This window comes from Grus americana, chromosome 1 (assembly GCF_028858705.1).
Source record: "Grus americana isolate bGruAme1 chromosome 1, bGruAme1.mat, whole genome shotgun sequence".
NCBI classification, from domain to species: domain Eukaryota; kingdom Metazoa; phylum Chordata; class Aves; order Gruiformes; family Gruidae; genus Grus; species Grus americana.
In genome coordinates, this window is record NC_072852.1 from 92947635 (window position 1) to 92964251 (window position 16617).

The 16617-nt window shown below is 45.3% G+C and overlaps 1 protein-coding gene across 4 annotated transcripts; it reads right to left on the reverse strand.

The window, feature by feature from the left end:
- Window positions 1-5554: 5554 nt before the first annotated feature.
- On the reverse strand, window positions 5555-15048 carry CLDND1 (claudin domain containing 1). 4 transcript variants are annotated; one of them, XM_054827298.1, is made up of 6 exons: window positions 14976-15048; window positions 14249-14426; window positions 10025-10326; window positions 8681-8788; window positions 8156-8293; window positions 5555-8046 (listed from the first exon to the last, which is right to left on the reverse strand). In XM_054827298.1, exons 3-6 carry the CDS (start codon window positions 10311-10313, stop codon window positions 7826-7828), a joined length of 756 nt encoding a protein of 251 aa, XP_054683273.1. In that variant the 5' UTR covers window positions 10314-10326; window positions 14249-14426; window positions 14976-15048; the 3' UTR covers window positions 5555-7825. The 4 variants fall into 4 exon arrangements, with proteins under 4 accessions (XP_054683273.1, XP_054683290.1, XP_054683280.1 ...); XM_054827315.1 differs by having other exon boundaries at window positions 14952-15004; XM_054827305.1 differs by having other exon boundaries at window positions 14249-15001.
- Between the last annotated feature and the right edge of the window lie 1569 nt (window positions 15049-16617).

The following is a 16617-nucleotide window of genomic DNA, read 5'->3' on the forward strand; positions in this document are numbered from 1 at the left end:
CTCACGCGGTCGGTACGGTTGTCTCAGTGCTGTTCCTGGACAGGCCTGCGGTGGCTCAAGCGGAACAGCGAAGCTGCTCCAGAACCTGCGACCCACTCTCAGGGACTGCTCATTTCCCACCGCAGCCCGTTCCCACTCACCAGTTCCTCCTGCCTCACCTCCCAGGTCAGCACTGGGAGGCAGGGGCGACTCCGCCAGCAGCACCCTGCTACTGACACCACTGGTGATGTCCTCATCATTTGTGGATGGTTAATCACTTTCCAGAACTGGAAGACCTTTAGAGAACCCAAGCAGCTCTAGCACTGGGCAGATGCTGCGGTTTTGTAACGCTGCTGCTGTTGTTTTGTGCGGAAGTAAACATCAAAATGCAAATCAAAACTAGCTAGTTAAATGGGTCGCTTGAGTGCAAGACAAAAGGGGTTTGTTTGCAAAAGAAACTACTGCAACAGCTCCGGAAAACGCTCAGAAAGCAGAGCTTATTTCTGGTGAAGACAAACCCCGCCCTTTTCTCAACCAAAGCAATTTAACAAGGCTTGAAGGGATCGCAAAATCACCCACACAAGTAGTTTGTTCAAATTAGGGAATCAGCAGCGCTAAGGGAGCACAGTACAGCGCAGGGCTGAGACCCAGGAAGGATTTGGAGAGGCTGTGGAACCAGTTCTCCAGCGTCTGCTATCAGTATCTCCAGGAGGCAGGAAGGCTCTGGCAGAGATGAGGCATCACAGAAAACGAGCACCCGCTCTGCACTGCCACTCCAGCACACTCCTGGTCTCATCCAGCCAGCACTCCAAATTAAGTTTGGTGATTAAATGGTGGATTCAATCAATGAGTAAATCAACATCAGTGTAAACATATCGGATGGTCAGCTTTGACGGTCTTTACATGTGTTTGTCACAGGTAAATCCTCTGATAGCAAGGGATGTTTTTACATAGAAACCATTTAATGTAAAAAGATATCACCATGGTCACTGAGCCACCAGAGTCAGCTGCCAGACTCTGGAGAGTAATCTCCCAAAGCACTGAATTCGCTAAAGGTACAAGCTGTACTTGGCCTCAGAGGAAGGAAAAAGCCCACCACTCAGCGCAGTACTGATTCGGTACCTTAGCCCAAGGGTATACTCATAGTGCATCACGGTTGGACGCTACTGAGAAAGGTGTCCTCATCATAAGGATGATAAAAGGTGAAGTTACAACGGGGAACGGTCCTCAACCCATGGCTCAAGCAAGTTAATGTGCGGCAAAACATACTTATGTGTTCAGCTGCGGAAGCTGAATGGGAAAAGGACTAATTGTAAAAGTCCAGACACGTGGTAGGTCATAACATGGGACAGAGGGAGTCCTTGCTAACGAAGCACTCTGGAAACACTCCCTCGTTATGTACTTTTTTTGAAAGGCTATTATAGATGTTTTGATCAACCTTATTTTTAATAGGTAATCCAAATTTTTAAAAAATGTGCACGTCTGATATTGAGAACTAGCCCAAATTACAGATGTAATAGGCAGGGCCATTAAGAAGTTACATATGTAAGGGTTTCCTCTTCTCAGATAGTGACACAAAATACAACAGTAGATTATCTTCTTTGCAAACATCAATCTAAAAAAGATAATATTCTAAAACCACGTCTGCATAAGAGACACTTTAAAAGAGGCCGATGAAAGACTTGAGAAAGCTGGAAAAAGAAAGAAGGCCATTAAAAAAATCACTAATTTTTTTTTAAAGGAGGGTTCAGATTAAGTAATAATTAATTTTCATTAAACAAAAGGTTCTAGTTTTCTTGAAAGTTTTCAGTCTTCAGCTCAGAAAACCCAAGGCTATATAGATGCTTGGATCCTCTGCAAAAATCCATTACCATCTCCTTCATCCTTTGTCTGTACACAGGAAACGGGGAACACAGAGACATCTGACACTCATTGCTTTAACCTGATCAATAAATAAAACTGTCCTTATGGTTATTTTTAAAAGTAGTAATTTTAGAAAGGAAGAGGAGAGAGAGGAGTGGAAGAATACATTATCGCTGTCGGATTTTTTTCAGTGGTCATCGGTTTGTATAAAGGTTGGGCATCAGTAGGCACAGAGGTGCTTTTTAAGTGCAATTTCGCATGTGGCTGTTATTGCCATATCCAGATACATACACAGTCTTCCAGTTACAGAGTATCCATTCTTCAACTGTCCTATATCTGAACCGTAACTTGAACAAAGGCTTCACTTTACACCCTGTAGTTTTGAAAGTTGTAGTTTAAAAATATAGGGCAGGAATAATATTCTACAGTAATAGAAAAGTTAGTAAACACGCAAACTTTTGATCCTTTCCTATTAGAAAACAGGTTATAAAGAAGCTCTACAGCACAAAACTCTAGCTCTGCCTGAGGGGCAGCAAAAAAAAAAAAAAAAAAGGCAGCAAAAAAAAAAAAGGCAGCAAAAAAAAAAAAGGCAGCTTCAAGATGTTACGTTCTCTCTGTTAAGATACACAATCTAGTCAAGCAGGAAATACACACAGATAGAGGTGGACAATCAGCCTGAGATACAATGATGATAAGCTGCTGACATTTCAGATTTTCTCTTTGAATAGCAGGTGCTGGCTGAGCACGCACAATGCTAGTGAGCAGAAAGGAGCTTTCCAGAAGTCATCGCCTTGAACCACAGAACTACGACAGCAGTGCAAAAAACAAGACTGCGAGCTGGTGCATAACGCGGTGCCAAGTGTTAAGTGGCAAAGAACAGGAAAAAACAACCCCAAAACCCAACCAAACAAAAAAACCCCAAACACCTTTCTCAAAACACATTTCAGAGCATTTTAGATGAGGGGAGAGGAGGCATTCATTATCACCAGAGCAAAAACACTGCAACAGACCTTCCATGAGGAAAGGACCGGCCGGCCAGCACACAATCCAGAAGGAAAACCAGACTACCACACGCAGTTTCTGGCATGACAACAGGTCAGAGGGGCCTCTTGGGTCATCCAAGGCTCCGCTACCACTCATACCCACAACATATTATTCCTTTTCTAAGTGGTGAACTATCCCCTTTACACAACAAGGCAATTTTGTGTGTCTGCTATATGCTGCTTTTTTATTAAATTAAGGAGATGGGATTGACTATTCTCCTGTTCTGAGCAATCTCTCCTCTCACACCAACGGGAGCTGTCTTTACAGCCACAATAATAAAACCCATCTTCGCAGCTTCATTGACCAGCCCCTTCACAGAGTTGTTTGGGGTGGGGGGAAGAGGACAGAGAAAGTGTCACTTCGAGGAAAAAAAACAAGCAGCAGCTGCTACCTAGACTAACCACTTTATTGCTCTGTGCAGCTTTCTGCCAGTCCTGCTTTCCTAGCCATTTCACAGTGTTGGCAGGAAAACAAGCCCAAGCCTGCGAAGGAGAAACTTTGTCACAGGGGCAGGTTTGAAGGACAAATGCAGTTTTGCCACCTCGGACTGGAGGGACAGAACCTTTATGGGCTTCTCGTAAGCACAGGAGGAGAGTTCATGCTGGAGTCCTGGGAGCTTGCTCCCACGCAGTGTCAAGCCCAGTCTGATGGGATTCCTCCTCTTTTGTTTCTCCTTTTCCTTTGATATGCCTTCTCTTCACTTTCACTGGCACGTACAAGTATTAGAGATGGGTGCCATTTCCCTCGTGCACACAGACACGCAAGGACATCCCTCCCCCCCCCCCATCTCTTTTGGGGGTGGGGTGGGGGGGGTATGTGTGTGTGTGTGTGTGTCTGCCTCATCCCTATCTCCTACACTGAACCAGTATCAGGAAACATCTCCCACGGTCAGACCACAAAATACAGAGGAACACAAATCAGCCTCTGATTTCACCACTTTCTTCCAGAGTTGGAACACTTCACTTTTTTGAGCAAGGGTGTCTGCATTTACATATACTTGCGACCACAAGCATACACGCGGGTCTCAAGCTCATCTTGAATGCAGCCAACCTCTGAACATGGCACGAGGAACCGCCGGTGTGAAGGGCCTGTACCACACACTCTGGGTCAAGACCTGTCTCATTATCTGTTAGCATGCTTAATCATCTCTCTTACAGAATTATTCCATTCTCGGTGTCTATTCTGTTTGTCTGTCCTCCAATGCCATTTAGTGAACCGAAGCCAGCAGTCCAAGAACTCTTCTTGTTCCCTTTACACCTTGAGTAAAGCACACAGAAAGCAAGACAGCTATATGCAGGTCCATCACCCCAGACAAGGGAGTGGGCTAGCCCTTTTTCTGTAGGAAGTCTGCCTCGCACCGAAATCCATTCTGACGGGGAAATCTTTACATAAGAGCAAAGAAAAAAAACCCCAAAACCCATAACCCTGAAAGGTGACCCTCATTTTAGTTAAATGGTGCAAATCAAGGACCAATTAAAGCCTGTTTTCTTCATTTCAGGCCAGAGAAAACCAGCAGCATTTATCTGAGACAAAAGCAGGCAATCTTGGTTTTGCTGGTACTTAAAATGATCAAGAAAGTACTGACAGCACCTCCAAAATTCCATTTTCTATCCATAACAATCCTTCTTCTGAAAGCAAGAACGTTAACATTTAAAAACTGAGATTTACGCTTCAGAAAAATAGGTGCTGATACAAGAGGAAAGAGCAAGTGCACAGGACTCCCAATACTCAGATTAAAATCACAAGATACGATTATTCTGCCAGCTCCTGAAGAAAAAAAACAAACACCCAAACTGTACTAGATAAAATAACCAGCAGTGTTTCCTCTCAAAGTGCAGAACAGCACCTTCTAGTCCTTTTGACCCAAGCTGAGGCTTCCATGCCCTAGTGTTTCTGACAAATGAGGAACCAGACAAGCTGAGCAGTTAGGCCTTATCTACCTAAATCAGAGATAACTAGTGACTGCGGAAAAGCACCACAGCAGCACATATCAGCAGCACGGATTTTCATTTACTCTCTGATACTGCACAAAAATACCACATCCCCTCTCACAGGGTTAGAGTCGGCCCAGACACTGTAGAGAGGGAAATAAACTGTTTTAGGAGGAAAGGTGAAAAATTACTCAACAGCAGCAGGAAGAGGATTATCTCGAACAGCCCACCACTGCTTTTCATCAGCATCCTTGCTTCATTTTGTAAATATTCCAATGATGATGTTAAAAGGAGAAGTAGGTTGATTCCTATCACACACATGATAAAAAAAATAAATGAGACTAGCAGATATCCCTGATTTTCAGGGAGTTCCTGTTTGCTGACCCAGCAAATACAGCCTGGGTAGAAGCACCTACTGGGGAAAAAAAAAGGCACAAAACAAAACACAGCCATTAGAAAAAAACACCTATTTCTCTGTCATTCTCAGCAACAGTATCGCACAGAATCCTTGCCATCACAGACTTATTAATTTTGTCAGGATTTATTTCTTCTAAGACATACTTATATTAACATGGTGGGTTGACCCTGGCTGGACACCAGGTGCCCACCAAAGCTGCTCCATCACTCCACTCCTCAGCTAGAAAGGGGAGAGAAAATATAACAAAAGGCTCATGAGTAGAGATAAGGACAGGGAGAGATCACTCACCAATTAACACCACGGGCAAAACAGACTCAACTCAGGAAAATTAATTTATTACCAATCAAATCAGAATAGGGTAATGAGAAAAAAACCCCTAATCTTAAAAACCCCATCCCCCCATCCCTCCCTTCTTCCTGGGCTTAACTTCACTCCTGAATTCTCTCCCCTCTCCCCACCAGCAGCACAGAGGGATGGGGAATGCGGGTTGCAGTCAGTTGATCACACGGTGTCTCTGCCACTGCTTCCTCCTCAGGGGGAGGACTCCTCACACTCTTCCCTTGCTCCAGCATGCGGTCCCTCCCACAGGAGACAGTCCTCCACCAACTTCTCCAATGTGAGTCCTTCCCACGGGCTGCAGTTCTTCACAAACTGCTCCAGCATGGGTCCCCCACGGAGTCACAAGTCCTTCTAGCAAACCTGCTCCAGTGTGGGCTCCTCTCTCCACAGGGCCACAGGTCCTGCAGGAGCTTGCTGCAGTGCAGGCTTCCCACAGGGTCACAGTCTCCCTTAGGCATCCACCTGCTCCACCATGGGGTTCTCCAGGGGCCGGAGCGGAATCTCTGCTCCTGCGCCTGAAGCACCTCCTCCTCCTCCTTCTTCACTGACCTTGGTGTCTGCACGGCTGTTCCTCTCACATATTCTCAACCCGCTCTCTGGCTGCAATTCCTCCTCGTGCTTCCCCCCCCATTAAATACATTATCCCAGAGGCGCTACCACCATGGCCGATGGGCTCAGCCTTAGTCAACAGTGGGTCCATCTTGGAGCTGGCTGGCATCGGCTCTGTTGGACATGGGGGAAACTTCTAGCAGCTTCTCACAGAAGCCACCCCTGTAGCCCCCCCGCTACCAAAAACCTTGCCACACAAACCCAACACAATTAAGCATGGAGTAAGGAAATGAGGACAGTTAAGGCCTCAGAATTAAACAATTTAGTCTTGGAACGTTGTTTTTTTGAGATCAGACATGCCATCCAGTCTGGGTAGAGTTGCAGTGATTTAGAAGAAATATGTGCAGAAGTTGTGAACTAATTAGAAATTATGGGGTGTTGCGCCCCCTCAGTGATGAGCAGGAGAAAATTTAAAGTTAGCAGGAGCACAAGAAGTTAATTAAAAAAAAAATCTAACCAAACATCTTTGTTTCTGGTGACATTTCCCTGAAAACAGAGAACAATCTAGACATTGGCTTTTCTTTCCCCAAGTAAAATTCACTTTGGACCATTCTCTCACCCTCCCATCAGATTCATGCAACGCTGAGAATTTCTGAGGTTTTTTTATTATTATTATTTCATTTAAACAATAGGTTTGGGGCAAGATGGGAAAAGAGCAGCACCTTTTAAAAAAACCCTGTTGTGTGCTATATAGGATAAATAGGTGAGCTTTAAAAAAAGTTAAGTACATATATGTACATATACACACATAACACTAAACCAAATTAAAACCAAAAAACTTGCGAAGGGTTGTTTTCAATGCAAGAGAGAGGAAAGCCTTATTTCACAGCAAGCAAAAAGCACCACAACTTAAGATTAGAGTGCACAATCAGACATAGTGCAGATACCAAACCTAGCCTGGGTTCTGGAAGCAGCGTAGCTAGAGCAGCACAAAGCTCCAAATGGGCCAACTTATCCCACTCCTCAGCAAAGGCGAGCGCAGAGTCTGCGTTCAGGCTGGTGTGCTGTACAGGTACTCCCACAGCCAGCTGCTCTGCCTGCATCAATGTTGGCAGAAGCCACAAAAAGTAGGAAACTAGTAAGAATAAGAGACCCAAAGCGAAGCTATGGGACTGATTTAGCTACAGTATTTCTGTAACAGAGGTTTCTGAGTTGCCCCACGTCTCTTGCATGCTCTCTGTAGGTACTGTCTGCTTGGGTCACACAGCAGACAGCTCCCAATTATTTATTATTTGTGCACTTAGGTTCCCATTCTTGCCTACCTGCATCTTTTCTTTTCCTATCCCTCTTCCACCCCACACCACCACTCCTATTTCCTCCAGGCTGACAGGGTAATAAAATTATGAAGGGGCATGTACACCTAACCAAGGGGATATTCAACAACCAAATGAAGCTTAAAAACCAATAATATTAAATTCTTAAAAAAAAAACAATTTAAAAACCTGTTCAAGTTCTGCGGACTTCTGGCAGAGTTTGGTCATTTAGCCCAGAGGTCTTTTGTCTTCAGGGTCTGCAGGCTAAATTGTCTCAACTGGCAAGAAGCATGCAGTATAAGGTAAAATTCTGACTAAAAGAAAAAGGTAGTAAGGGTTGGGAGGAGAAGAGGCTGTAACATGGAAACCCAATACTTCGGTAGCAGCACTTATGCTACACGGTACGCTTTCAAGAGAGTGAATTCCCTTCTGTTGGTGCGAGCCGCCCAGATGAAAAGAGCAGCTGCCATAAACTGCAAAGGTGCCGAGACACAGGCTAGGCAGAAGGACCAGCCGAAATCACCCCTCACGTCGTCAGGCAGGGGCAGCTTCTTATGGAGCAGCTCAATCCCAGCTACATAGCAGCCAACCAGGCCCAGCGTACAAAGCCCTGGGGAAGGGAGCAGTAAAGCACAACTGAGCTCGCTGTTGAAGTGCTCTGGCTGTCACTACCAGCTTCTGGAGGAGGGAGGGTAAGTGGTGGATGGCAGGAGACCTACCTGCTAGGAAATGGAGGACTCCAGTGGCAATGGCTGGGTAAAGGCTGCGACAGGCACAAGCACAGAGCCCAATCAGAGCCCCAAAGCACATGAGGCCCAGGCTGACAAAGGGCAGAAGAAACTGCAATCGCCACAGATCTGCACACAAAAGAAATACACAAGACAAGCTTGTTGAACATGTGCTAGAAATTGATCTTCTCCCACCATCTTACACTCCCCTCTACCCACGCTGCTTCCACTTCATCAGACATTCTACATTCATAGCTAAAAAGGACCAAAGACTCCAGTGAAGTAAGAAGACCCTCATTTGTTAACTCCCAAATTCCTCCCCTGCATTCATGGGCAAAACCTTTGCTAACACATTGAAGTTTTCCTTTAAACTTTGACCTACTGCCTGTGCTACTATAAAACACACCAATAAATGCAGAGCAAGATACAGATGTTTTCCTCACCAGTGACTGTATTTGAGAAATTTATTTTTTTTAAATCCTACTTGTTTACCTACCAGAACTGAAAGACACTTACAAGTCCGATTCAAATCCGTGCCACTATTGTGATTTCCAGGCTCTATGTACTTTTCCATAAACTGATCAGAGAGGGAAAAACTGATGCAGTTTGTAGTCATATCGGTTTCTGGGGAAAAAAAAAAGAAAACATTACCATTAGGTGTCTCCCTCCCACACCCCCTCCCCTTCAATTCCTCCTTTCCCAACCATTTAAGCTGGGAAGCTCCTCAGAGTTCCATTTTAGAGAAAAAATTACCTCTCAAACCAGATTTGTAGGATGCCTTATCATAATGTAGTTAGCATAACGTAGTAACTACAACGACGGACAGCATTCAAACGTGCAGAATCTTCAAGCTTACCTGTGATACCCACGCAGACTTGTGCCATGCTTAACAGATCGGGAAACAAATGTGGCATGTGATGCTCAACTATGTTGTTATATATTCTTGTACTCAGAGTCCCTTATCTAACCTGTGCTTATCTCCATGTGCTGAATGTAGTATCATACTAAACACTTCATTCAAAAATGGGATAAGAAAGGACTATTTAAAGAACAGAAAATATTTGCTTCTTTACACTAATTTCTCCCCTTTTACGGCTCAGATTTTGCTTTGAGAATACTATTGAGCAGAGCTGGTTTAAGTGTCTTCCAAAATAAGTATTTTCATTAGAGGGGGTAAAAAAAAAAAAATATTTCATGTACTGTTTTTTCTTCAGAAAAAGTGTTTGAAAGTACATTTTTTAAGAGGGTTCAAAATGAAGGGCTTCACACACACAATATGTATCCAAAATCTGCTTTGAAACAATTAAAATAATTGCTCACCACACTTTTTTAGCCCCGACAATTGTGAAGAAGAATACAAATATTTCATTCTATATCCAGCACTACAGTACAAGGAGTCCAAAATGTGCTGATGCAGCAGTGGGACATTTGTGACATGCAAGCAAAATGAATGACTAGCTAAGAGGAATGAGTGCCCCCTTGATAAAGTAATATCTTTATTCCACTGTGGACCCCAGGACCCCCCTAAAAAGACAGTAGCAGGCAGAGCAACTATAACTGTATCCCCAGTTGGACAGCAGATGCAAAAGAAAATCAAGTTATGCCAGAATAAATTTAGATCAAGTAATGTGTGTCAAATCCAGAGCCTTTAGCACTGACAGCCACAGACCATTTTGTCTTTTGCTTCTTTCAAAATTTAGACTTTCTTAAAAAAAAAAAACCTAACAAAACACCCCCCAACAACAACACATAAGCCAGAAATAAGCCTTCTGGAGGAAAAAAGCGGCATGACTATGTTGTGAGGAAGTTAGCATATACCACCCAGGCAAGCTAGGGAAGCGTTAATTGGTCTGGAGATACCTGGTGGGCTGTACCAGTGAGAGTTTTTGGGTACAGTGATACACCTCCGCCACAATCCAACCGTGCCGTTGCACCGGAAGAGCGCATCTGTGTAGGTCTTCTCATCTGCCTCTTCGCTGACAAATTCCTCCCAGATGCTCCTACCAGCTTCACTAACATTCTCAGCTGGGGACAGGGTGTGGTATTCGTACCAAAAGTCGGTGCCAATGGAAGCTGCCATATAGATGGTGGAGATGAGGCTGAGAACACAAGCAATTACTAGCGCTGTAGCAAAACGGTTATCCATCATTGCGCCCTTGCTGCTGTAAGGAAAAAGAGGGCCAAGTGAGTAACTCCTCTGACAGTAAATGCAAAGTTATCCTAGCAGTGTCAAACTCATGACATCATTCCTCTTACGCAATGCCCCCTCAGGATATGCATGTCTTCCTTCTCCAACATGCTGGAATCAAAGGAACAACTGAGCAAGTCTACAGTACTAGTCAGCATCCGCTGGATCTCCAAGTTCAAGGCACGGATATCGCCCTTCTCCCAGCCATGCTGCGCTAGCTCCTCTCTCTGAGACAGCAACTGACAGAGCAACAGCAACTTTGTCCCCAAAGCAGATGGCACAGCTCGCTGCCATTTGTGATCCTGATTATAGGGAACCGCAGAGAATCCATCCACAGCACCCAGGCAGAAGACTTATCTTTCCTTAAGAGATTACCAAGAGTAGAAGTTATTTTTAGCCTGCCATCCCATACAGCTTTCACAGCTTGTGTTTACAGCAAAGATAAGAACCACAAGCATGCCAAAAAATCTCCTCCAGACTGTTCGCAAAGGGTAGCCATGCCAAGATGCAGGAATGCCTTTAGGGAAGCACTAGAGACAGAACACGAAGGAAGTACTGAAAGACAAATTTGGAAATTATGGTAAATGCTGCAATAATGCCATAATACATACCGTGGTGCTTCTGATGAACTAAAACAATGGGGGGAGGGGGAGTGTACCCTGTTCCATGGGAACAAGATGACAGGAGCTCTCAAAACTGAAAGGCCTTCACATGCTGGCATGAGGACTTTGCTCTGGCTCCCTGTATTAGGGGTCACTTATGCCCTCCTTTGCAGCACTGTGCTCACAAACCATGTAAATTCAGGGTCAAAGGAGGCATGGGAAAATACAGATACCACACATGCTTACACTTATGACAATACTGTGACTTTAATGAGTAATTGATTGCTAATACATGGAATGTTTTGCAGATAGTGCAATACATCAGAACACTCTGTTGTACTCAGGTGTTTTGTGTGCTTGATTCAATTTATGGATTATGATGAATCAGGCTTAATGCGCTTGTCGAAAAATTAAAAAAAAAAAATCAGTTGAAGTTAACTCAGCAGCTAGAGCTAGTCTGGTTACATGAGCTACTATCTAATCAGCTCTTGTCTATTGCTTGTTCTGCCTCCCTTCTCCCACATACTTTAATCAAAATATTTTGGTCTAGCTTCTTTGCAACTGAATGAACCACAACTGGAAACAGCAAATGCCTTAAACCACAACATTCCCAAGGAAAAACATGAGCACTCAAGTCAGAACTGCCAATAATAAATTCTGAACTATGAAACAAGGTGCAAATTAAAGCAGGGAGTTTCAATGGCACTGGTATTTGCTGCTAACAATGCCATTCTTATTTCTTTTCCCTCCAGTCTGCTCCTCTGTTTGGTTGAAACTGGCTAACAGGGTTGGGGGGGGGGGGGAGATGATGTGTACCCATATCAACCCCTGTGCTTAATTTCCATATTCAAGGAAGGATATCACAGAGAGTGCGTCTCATTTAACTGCATCCTTAGCAACAAGTAAGAATAGAATTGATTTTTGGTGAACTGACAAGCAGCACCCATTTAAAATACTGCAAAGTTTGCATACTACAACTGTACTTAAATAATAATCCACGAGCTGTGAACTCTCACAAGCTAGGACAACTATTGAGAGGGAGAAGACATTTTATTTGGGCTTATTTATCTAGAAGACATAGAATCAAGTCTACACTTGAAAGCAAATACTCTGTGCAGTGTTTACTTCTTGGTTATGTACTTATACTCTCCTTTGATACCCTAGCATCTAGTTGAAGGTACACAGGACAGTGGATGAGCACAATAGGCAGAGAGTAAGTTGCCATATAGGGCTGACCTCACTGTTCATCCCCACAGAGTTTGCTGAGGGATCCCTTCCCCTTCACAAACTTCTCACAAAGCAAACAGGGCAAGCGGCATCTCCAAGGCCAAAGCTGCACTGCCCAGCTGAGCTCGGGGCTGAGCAGATCCTCTGGGAACTCACTCTCAGGGCAAGCAGCAGAACAGGCTGCTGAGCAGGCTGGTCTGGATTTTCCACTATATTGCAGTCACATTCACTGCAAGAGGAACCCTCTACAACAGACTCCTCTCTTTTGAAAGTGCTTTCTCCGGAAGGAGAAATTGCAAGAATCTACAAGCTCCATCCTCAGAGCAGTGTCTGGCCAAATAGAACATAAGCAGGACATTATTGGGCCACTGATTTGCTGCCACTGCCTTTTAATATAAACGCTTACAATAACAAAGTCCTAACAACTTTGTACCTAACATACAGAAAGAAAACAACTGGCTCAAAAAAAATAAAAATCTTACTTTCAGATACAACATCCCTGCTGCCAGGTACAGAACACTGGTGCTGGGAATTTTAAAACAAAACACACACTTCTGGCCAGCTTCTGAGCATTGGCATATAGTGGACTTGGCAGAGTTGATGTCAGCAGGCAATCAAGAGCAGTTCACAAGCAAAATGAAGGATTAAAAAAAAAAAAAAAAAAAAATCAAACCGTAAATTAAAGCACTGTCCAGTGTTCATCACCCACTTGGTAAAAAGAGCCATGGCTACCTACTGACATTCAACCCTTGGAACGCACAGCTTCAGGGATAGGCAGAAAGCAGCTGAGGTGGCTACAGTCCCCAAAATCTAGTGGGTGGCTTTGTATGGCATTTGTCCCAGAAAACACACGTGGATTTTCAATATGGACAAGACAGCGACAGGGCAAGAGCACACTCGCAATTCCTTATAACAAAGGTCCCCTCAATGCTTCTGCCTAACACTTCAACTACTTACAGAAGAGATGAAGAGCTCTACAACACTTCAGGCAAATTATGAACTAGAATTTCTTCCTGCCACAGTGTAGTTAACTACTCTGTCCATTCACTGTGTATATCCAGTGCATCTTCATTTACAGTAGACATACTCCTACTTAAACGAGGTGTCCTTTGCTCTGTTAAAGGGAGAACCATCCTTCCAGCCCCAGGCAGAGCTCAATGGGAGTAGTAAGCACAGACAGTAAGAAATAATTACCAGAAAAGACCATGAAGAACAACACCGCATGTTTATGAGATTATGCCATGCTCTGCAAAAGGTTCTATGCAGAACAACATGTAGGAGGTGCCTTAGAATAAGCCTACTTATAAAAAAATAACATTACTATTACCAATGATGACATTAATTATAAAGACATAGTGATTAATAATAAATGGAAATACTTTGCCTTTATACGCTGTCAGCAAGAATCTTCACTGTTTTTACAAAAGGTTTGTTCATAAGACAACACAAGGCAGTAGTAAACAGGCACTCAAGCAGAAGTTCTTCACAGGATATTATAATACTCATTTGAAATAAGTAAGACACGTAAAAATTTCAAAGCACCAGCTCATAAAAGAGAGGGCAAAGGCCAAACTAGCAGCAACGTTCAAAGGAATGACTAGATGCACACACTTCATGGAAGGGGCGGGGGGGAAAGGGCAAGTCAGTAGAGTTGAAAAAGCAAAACCACAGAACAGCACAAAAGCAAGCATTCTGGAAAAAAAAATCAACTTTAAGACTGGAGAACGGATAAGCATTTTCTCCTCCCCATGGCAGAGGGGAATACAAAAATATGCTTTTTTTTTATCCTGTTACAGCAATCACTCTTTTCAGCCAACAGCAAGCCGCCACATTTAAGCAACTCCTTTTACCCGACATCACAAAAGAGTAAGGCTGCATTTGCTGGCATTTTCTCAGAAAATACGCTTGCGATCTGACTGCTCTTTGGGAAAGCAGAATAGACAGAAGGCCTAAAAGAAGACGTGAATGTGGGGAGAGAGCTGGCAACACTACAGAGCAGGATCCTCCTCTTAATACTCAGGACAACAACAGAGGGTTAGGAAAGAATGCTACCAAACACTTTTTTACCTTCAGAGGTCCTCAGAGCCTCTCCAGACACACAACTCCAATGATTCCAGGTCACTTCAGAGACACAGTGTTGCTTGTGTCTTGTGGTAAGCAGAGAGCATGAAATGCAAACTTCCTATCTGCCCTAACTGTTCCATTCATTCAGTTTCTTCGTCACCACCAGCTCACAAAAAGTAATCTAGAAGTAGAAAGCAAAGCAAATCGTTAAGCTCATCATTTCACTTTGAAATTATTTCACGGAAATCTCCCAGCATCACTAATTAAGAAAAAAATATTAAAAAGTAAGGGACTTCAAAGGCCTTCAGGCCAACAGCACCGTGCCCCACCAGCATCAATCCCGCACAGGGGCACAGGCAGCGCCGGGGTAAGTGACCGTACGAAAAGCCCTCGCCCCGCTGCAAACGCGAAGCCCCACAGCCGGCCGGTTTAACCCGGGCCGCGCTCCGGCGCCGACACGCTTCACCCCCCGACCACCAGGCCGAGGCACGGTCCAGGCCGACCGCCCTCCGGCCTCTCAGGAGACAGCCCTGCGAGGGGGAGCAACCGCCCGGCGGGGCCGCCGAGGCACCGGGCGTCGCCGGCGGGGCCATCAGCAGGCAGCGAACCCGAAGAGAGAACCTTAACCCCCCCACCCCTTTGCTCCCTCCCACACTCAGCAACCGCCCCCTTCACCGGTTACAACCGCCCCGGCCCGTCCCCGCACCCGCCGCCCATTGCCGCCTCGCACCCCCTGCCCGGCCCCGCCGCGCCGCTTCCGCCCCGCGGTGCCCAGGGCAGCGCCCCGCCCCTCTCGGCCGCGCGGGGCGCCCTGGGAGATGTAGTCTTCCCGCCCTGTTCCGAAGCAGCCACGGCGCGCCGGCGCAGCGCGGCACCATGGGAGCTGTAGTTCTCAGCGTCACCCCGCCCCTGAGCCACCGCCGCGATGCCGGCTGGGAGTTGTAGTCTCCGGCCTCCGTGGCGGCCGACCCTCACTTTTCGACGCCCACCGGCTTCCTCAGTGCCCGCCGCCGGGAAACCGACCTCGCCTCCTCCCCTCAGCCACCGGTGGGTCCGCAGGGCGCCCGGTGCCTGTCACCCCGCCAACACTCGCAGGGCCCCGCCACTGACACAGGCCCGGCTCAGCTCAGACCTCAGCACTGCGCCTCGCACTGCCCTCCTCAGGCTTGAGGCGCAGGGGTGATTAATGCTGAAATTGCACGCCTGCAGGACACGGGCGCTTGGGAATCTGGGGTCCCGTGCCTGCTGTAACAGCCGTGAGTTTCTACAAGAACACAAACCCCCCCACCTTTACAAACTCTCGTTTCTGCAATTTCTATTACGTGGTCCCCCCCTGCGGCCATAAGGCTCACATTTCTTCCTTTTTTGCTTGACTGCTTGTAAAAATGGTGGCTCGATATCCTGATTGACTGACCTGGGGAAACACCAAATAAGGAAAAAAAAGATTTAGTAAAAACTGCAAAAATCACCAACACCGGCTCTACCCCCAAAATCGGACATTTCCCCCATCCCTGGTGCACATACCCATGCACATTACAAGAGGACTCTTAAAAGCAGTTAACAACCCCCCTGCTGAGACACCACCACACCCAGTTTTGATCTTACCAATCTCCAAGTCAGCAAACACTTAGAAAAACCAGAATCACGCCTGAGGTTTTCACATCTCTGAGGACTTCTGGGGAACAATCCCAGCCGGGAAGCATTTTTGCAGCGAGGTAACAAGCTAGGATGGCAAAGGTGAAGGCAGTCATATAAGAAACTTCTCTGACTTGGTGCGACAAAATAATTTTTTTATTTTAAAAAATGAGAAAGATTTTTTAATCAAGAAACCTCTGCCTATATGCCCCACCATTCCTGACCATGGAACCATCTCACCAGTACTTCATAATGTGACTCTCTTCAAGGACATATATTGGGGTCTGACTGGGATTTATGCTAGACTCTAAAATATTTAATGTCTTTATCAAAGGCCTGGAAGAAAGCAGAGTATCACCAATAAACTTCACAGATGACACGAGGCCTGAGGGAATGGTAAATAATGGAAAGGACACTGGTACAGGGTGACCTGATAATTTGGCAGCCGGGGGCAAGCAAATATGCATTTCAATAAGGTCACTGATGAGCTCATTCATTTAAGAGCAAAGAGTGGAGGCTATACTTACCTGACATAAGACTTTATCCTGGGCAGCACAAAATGAAAAGGACAAACGGGTCATGGTGGATTACCAACTGCCCAGATGGTGCTGTGGCCAAAAAAAACCCCAACTTTCCTGCAACCTCAGATGTATAAACAGAAAAATCACAAGGAGGAAAGAAGTTGTATCACATCTGGAGTTGCTGCTGGCTGCTGAAAGAGCGTGTCTAGTTTTGAT

Excerpts from the sequence above, each read along its gene's own strand:
- CLDND1 (XM_054827298.1), bottom strand. The coding sequence starts at position 10,313 with ATGATGGATAACCGTTTTGCTACAGCGCTAGTAATTGCTTGTGTTCTC. Across the intron at positions 8,789-10,024 it reads TCACTGGTACAGCCCACCAG|AAACCGATATGACTACAAAC; the intron begins GTATCTCCAGAC and ends TTTTTTCCCCAG. Across the intron at positions 8,294-8,680 it reads CACGGATTTGAATCGGACTT|ATCTGTGGCGATTGCAGTTT; the intron begins GTAAGTGTCTTT and ends TTTTGTGTGCAG.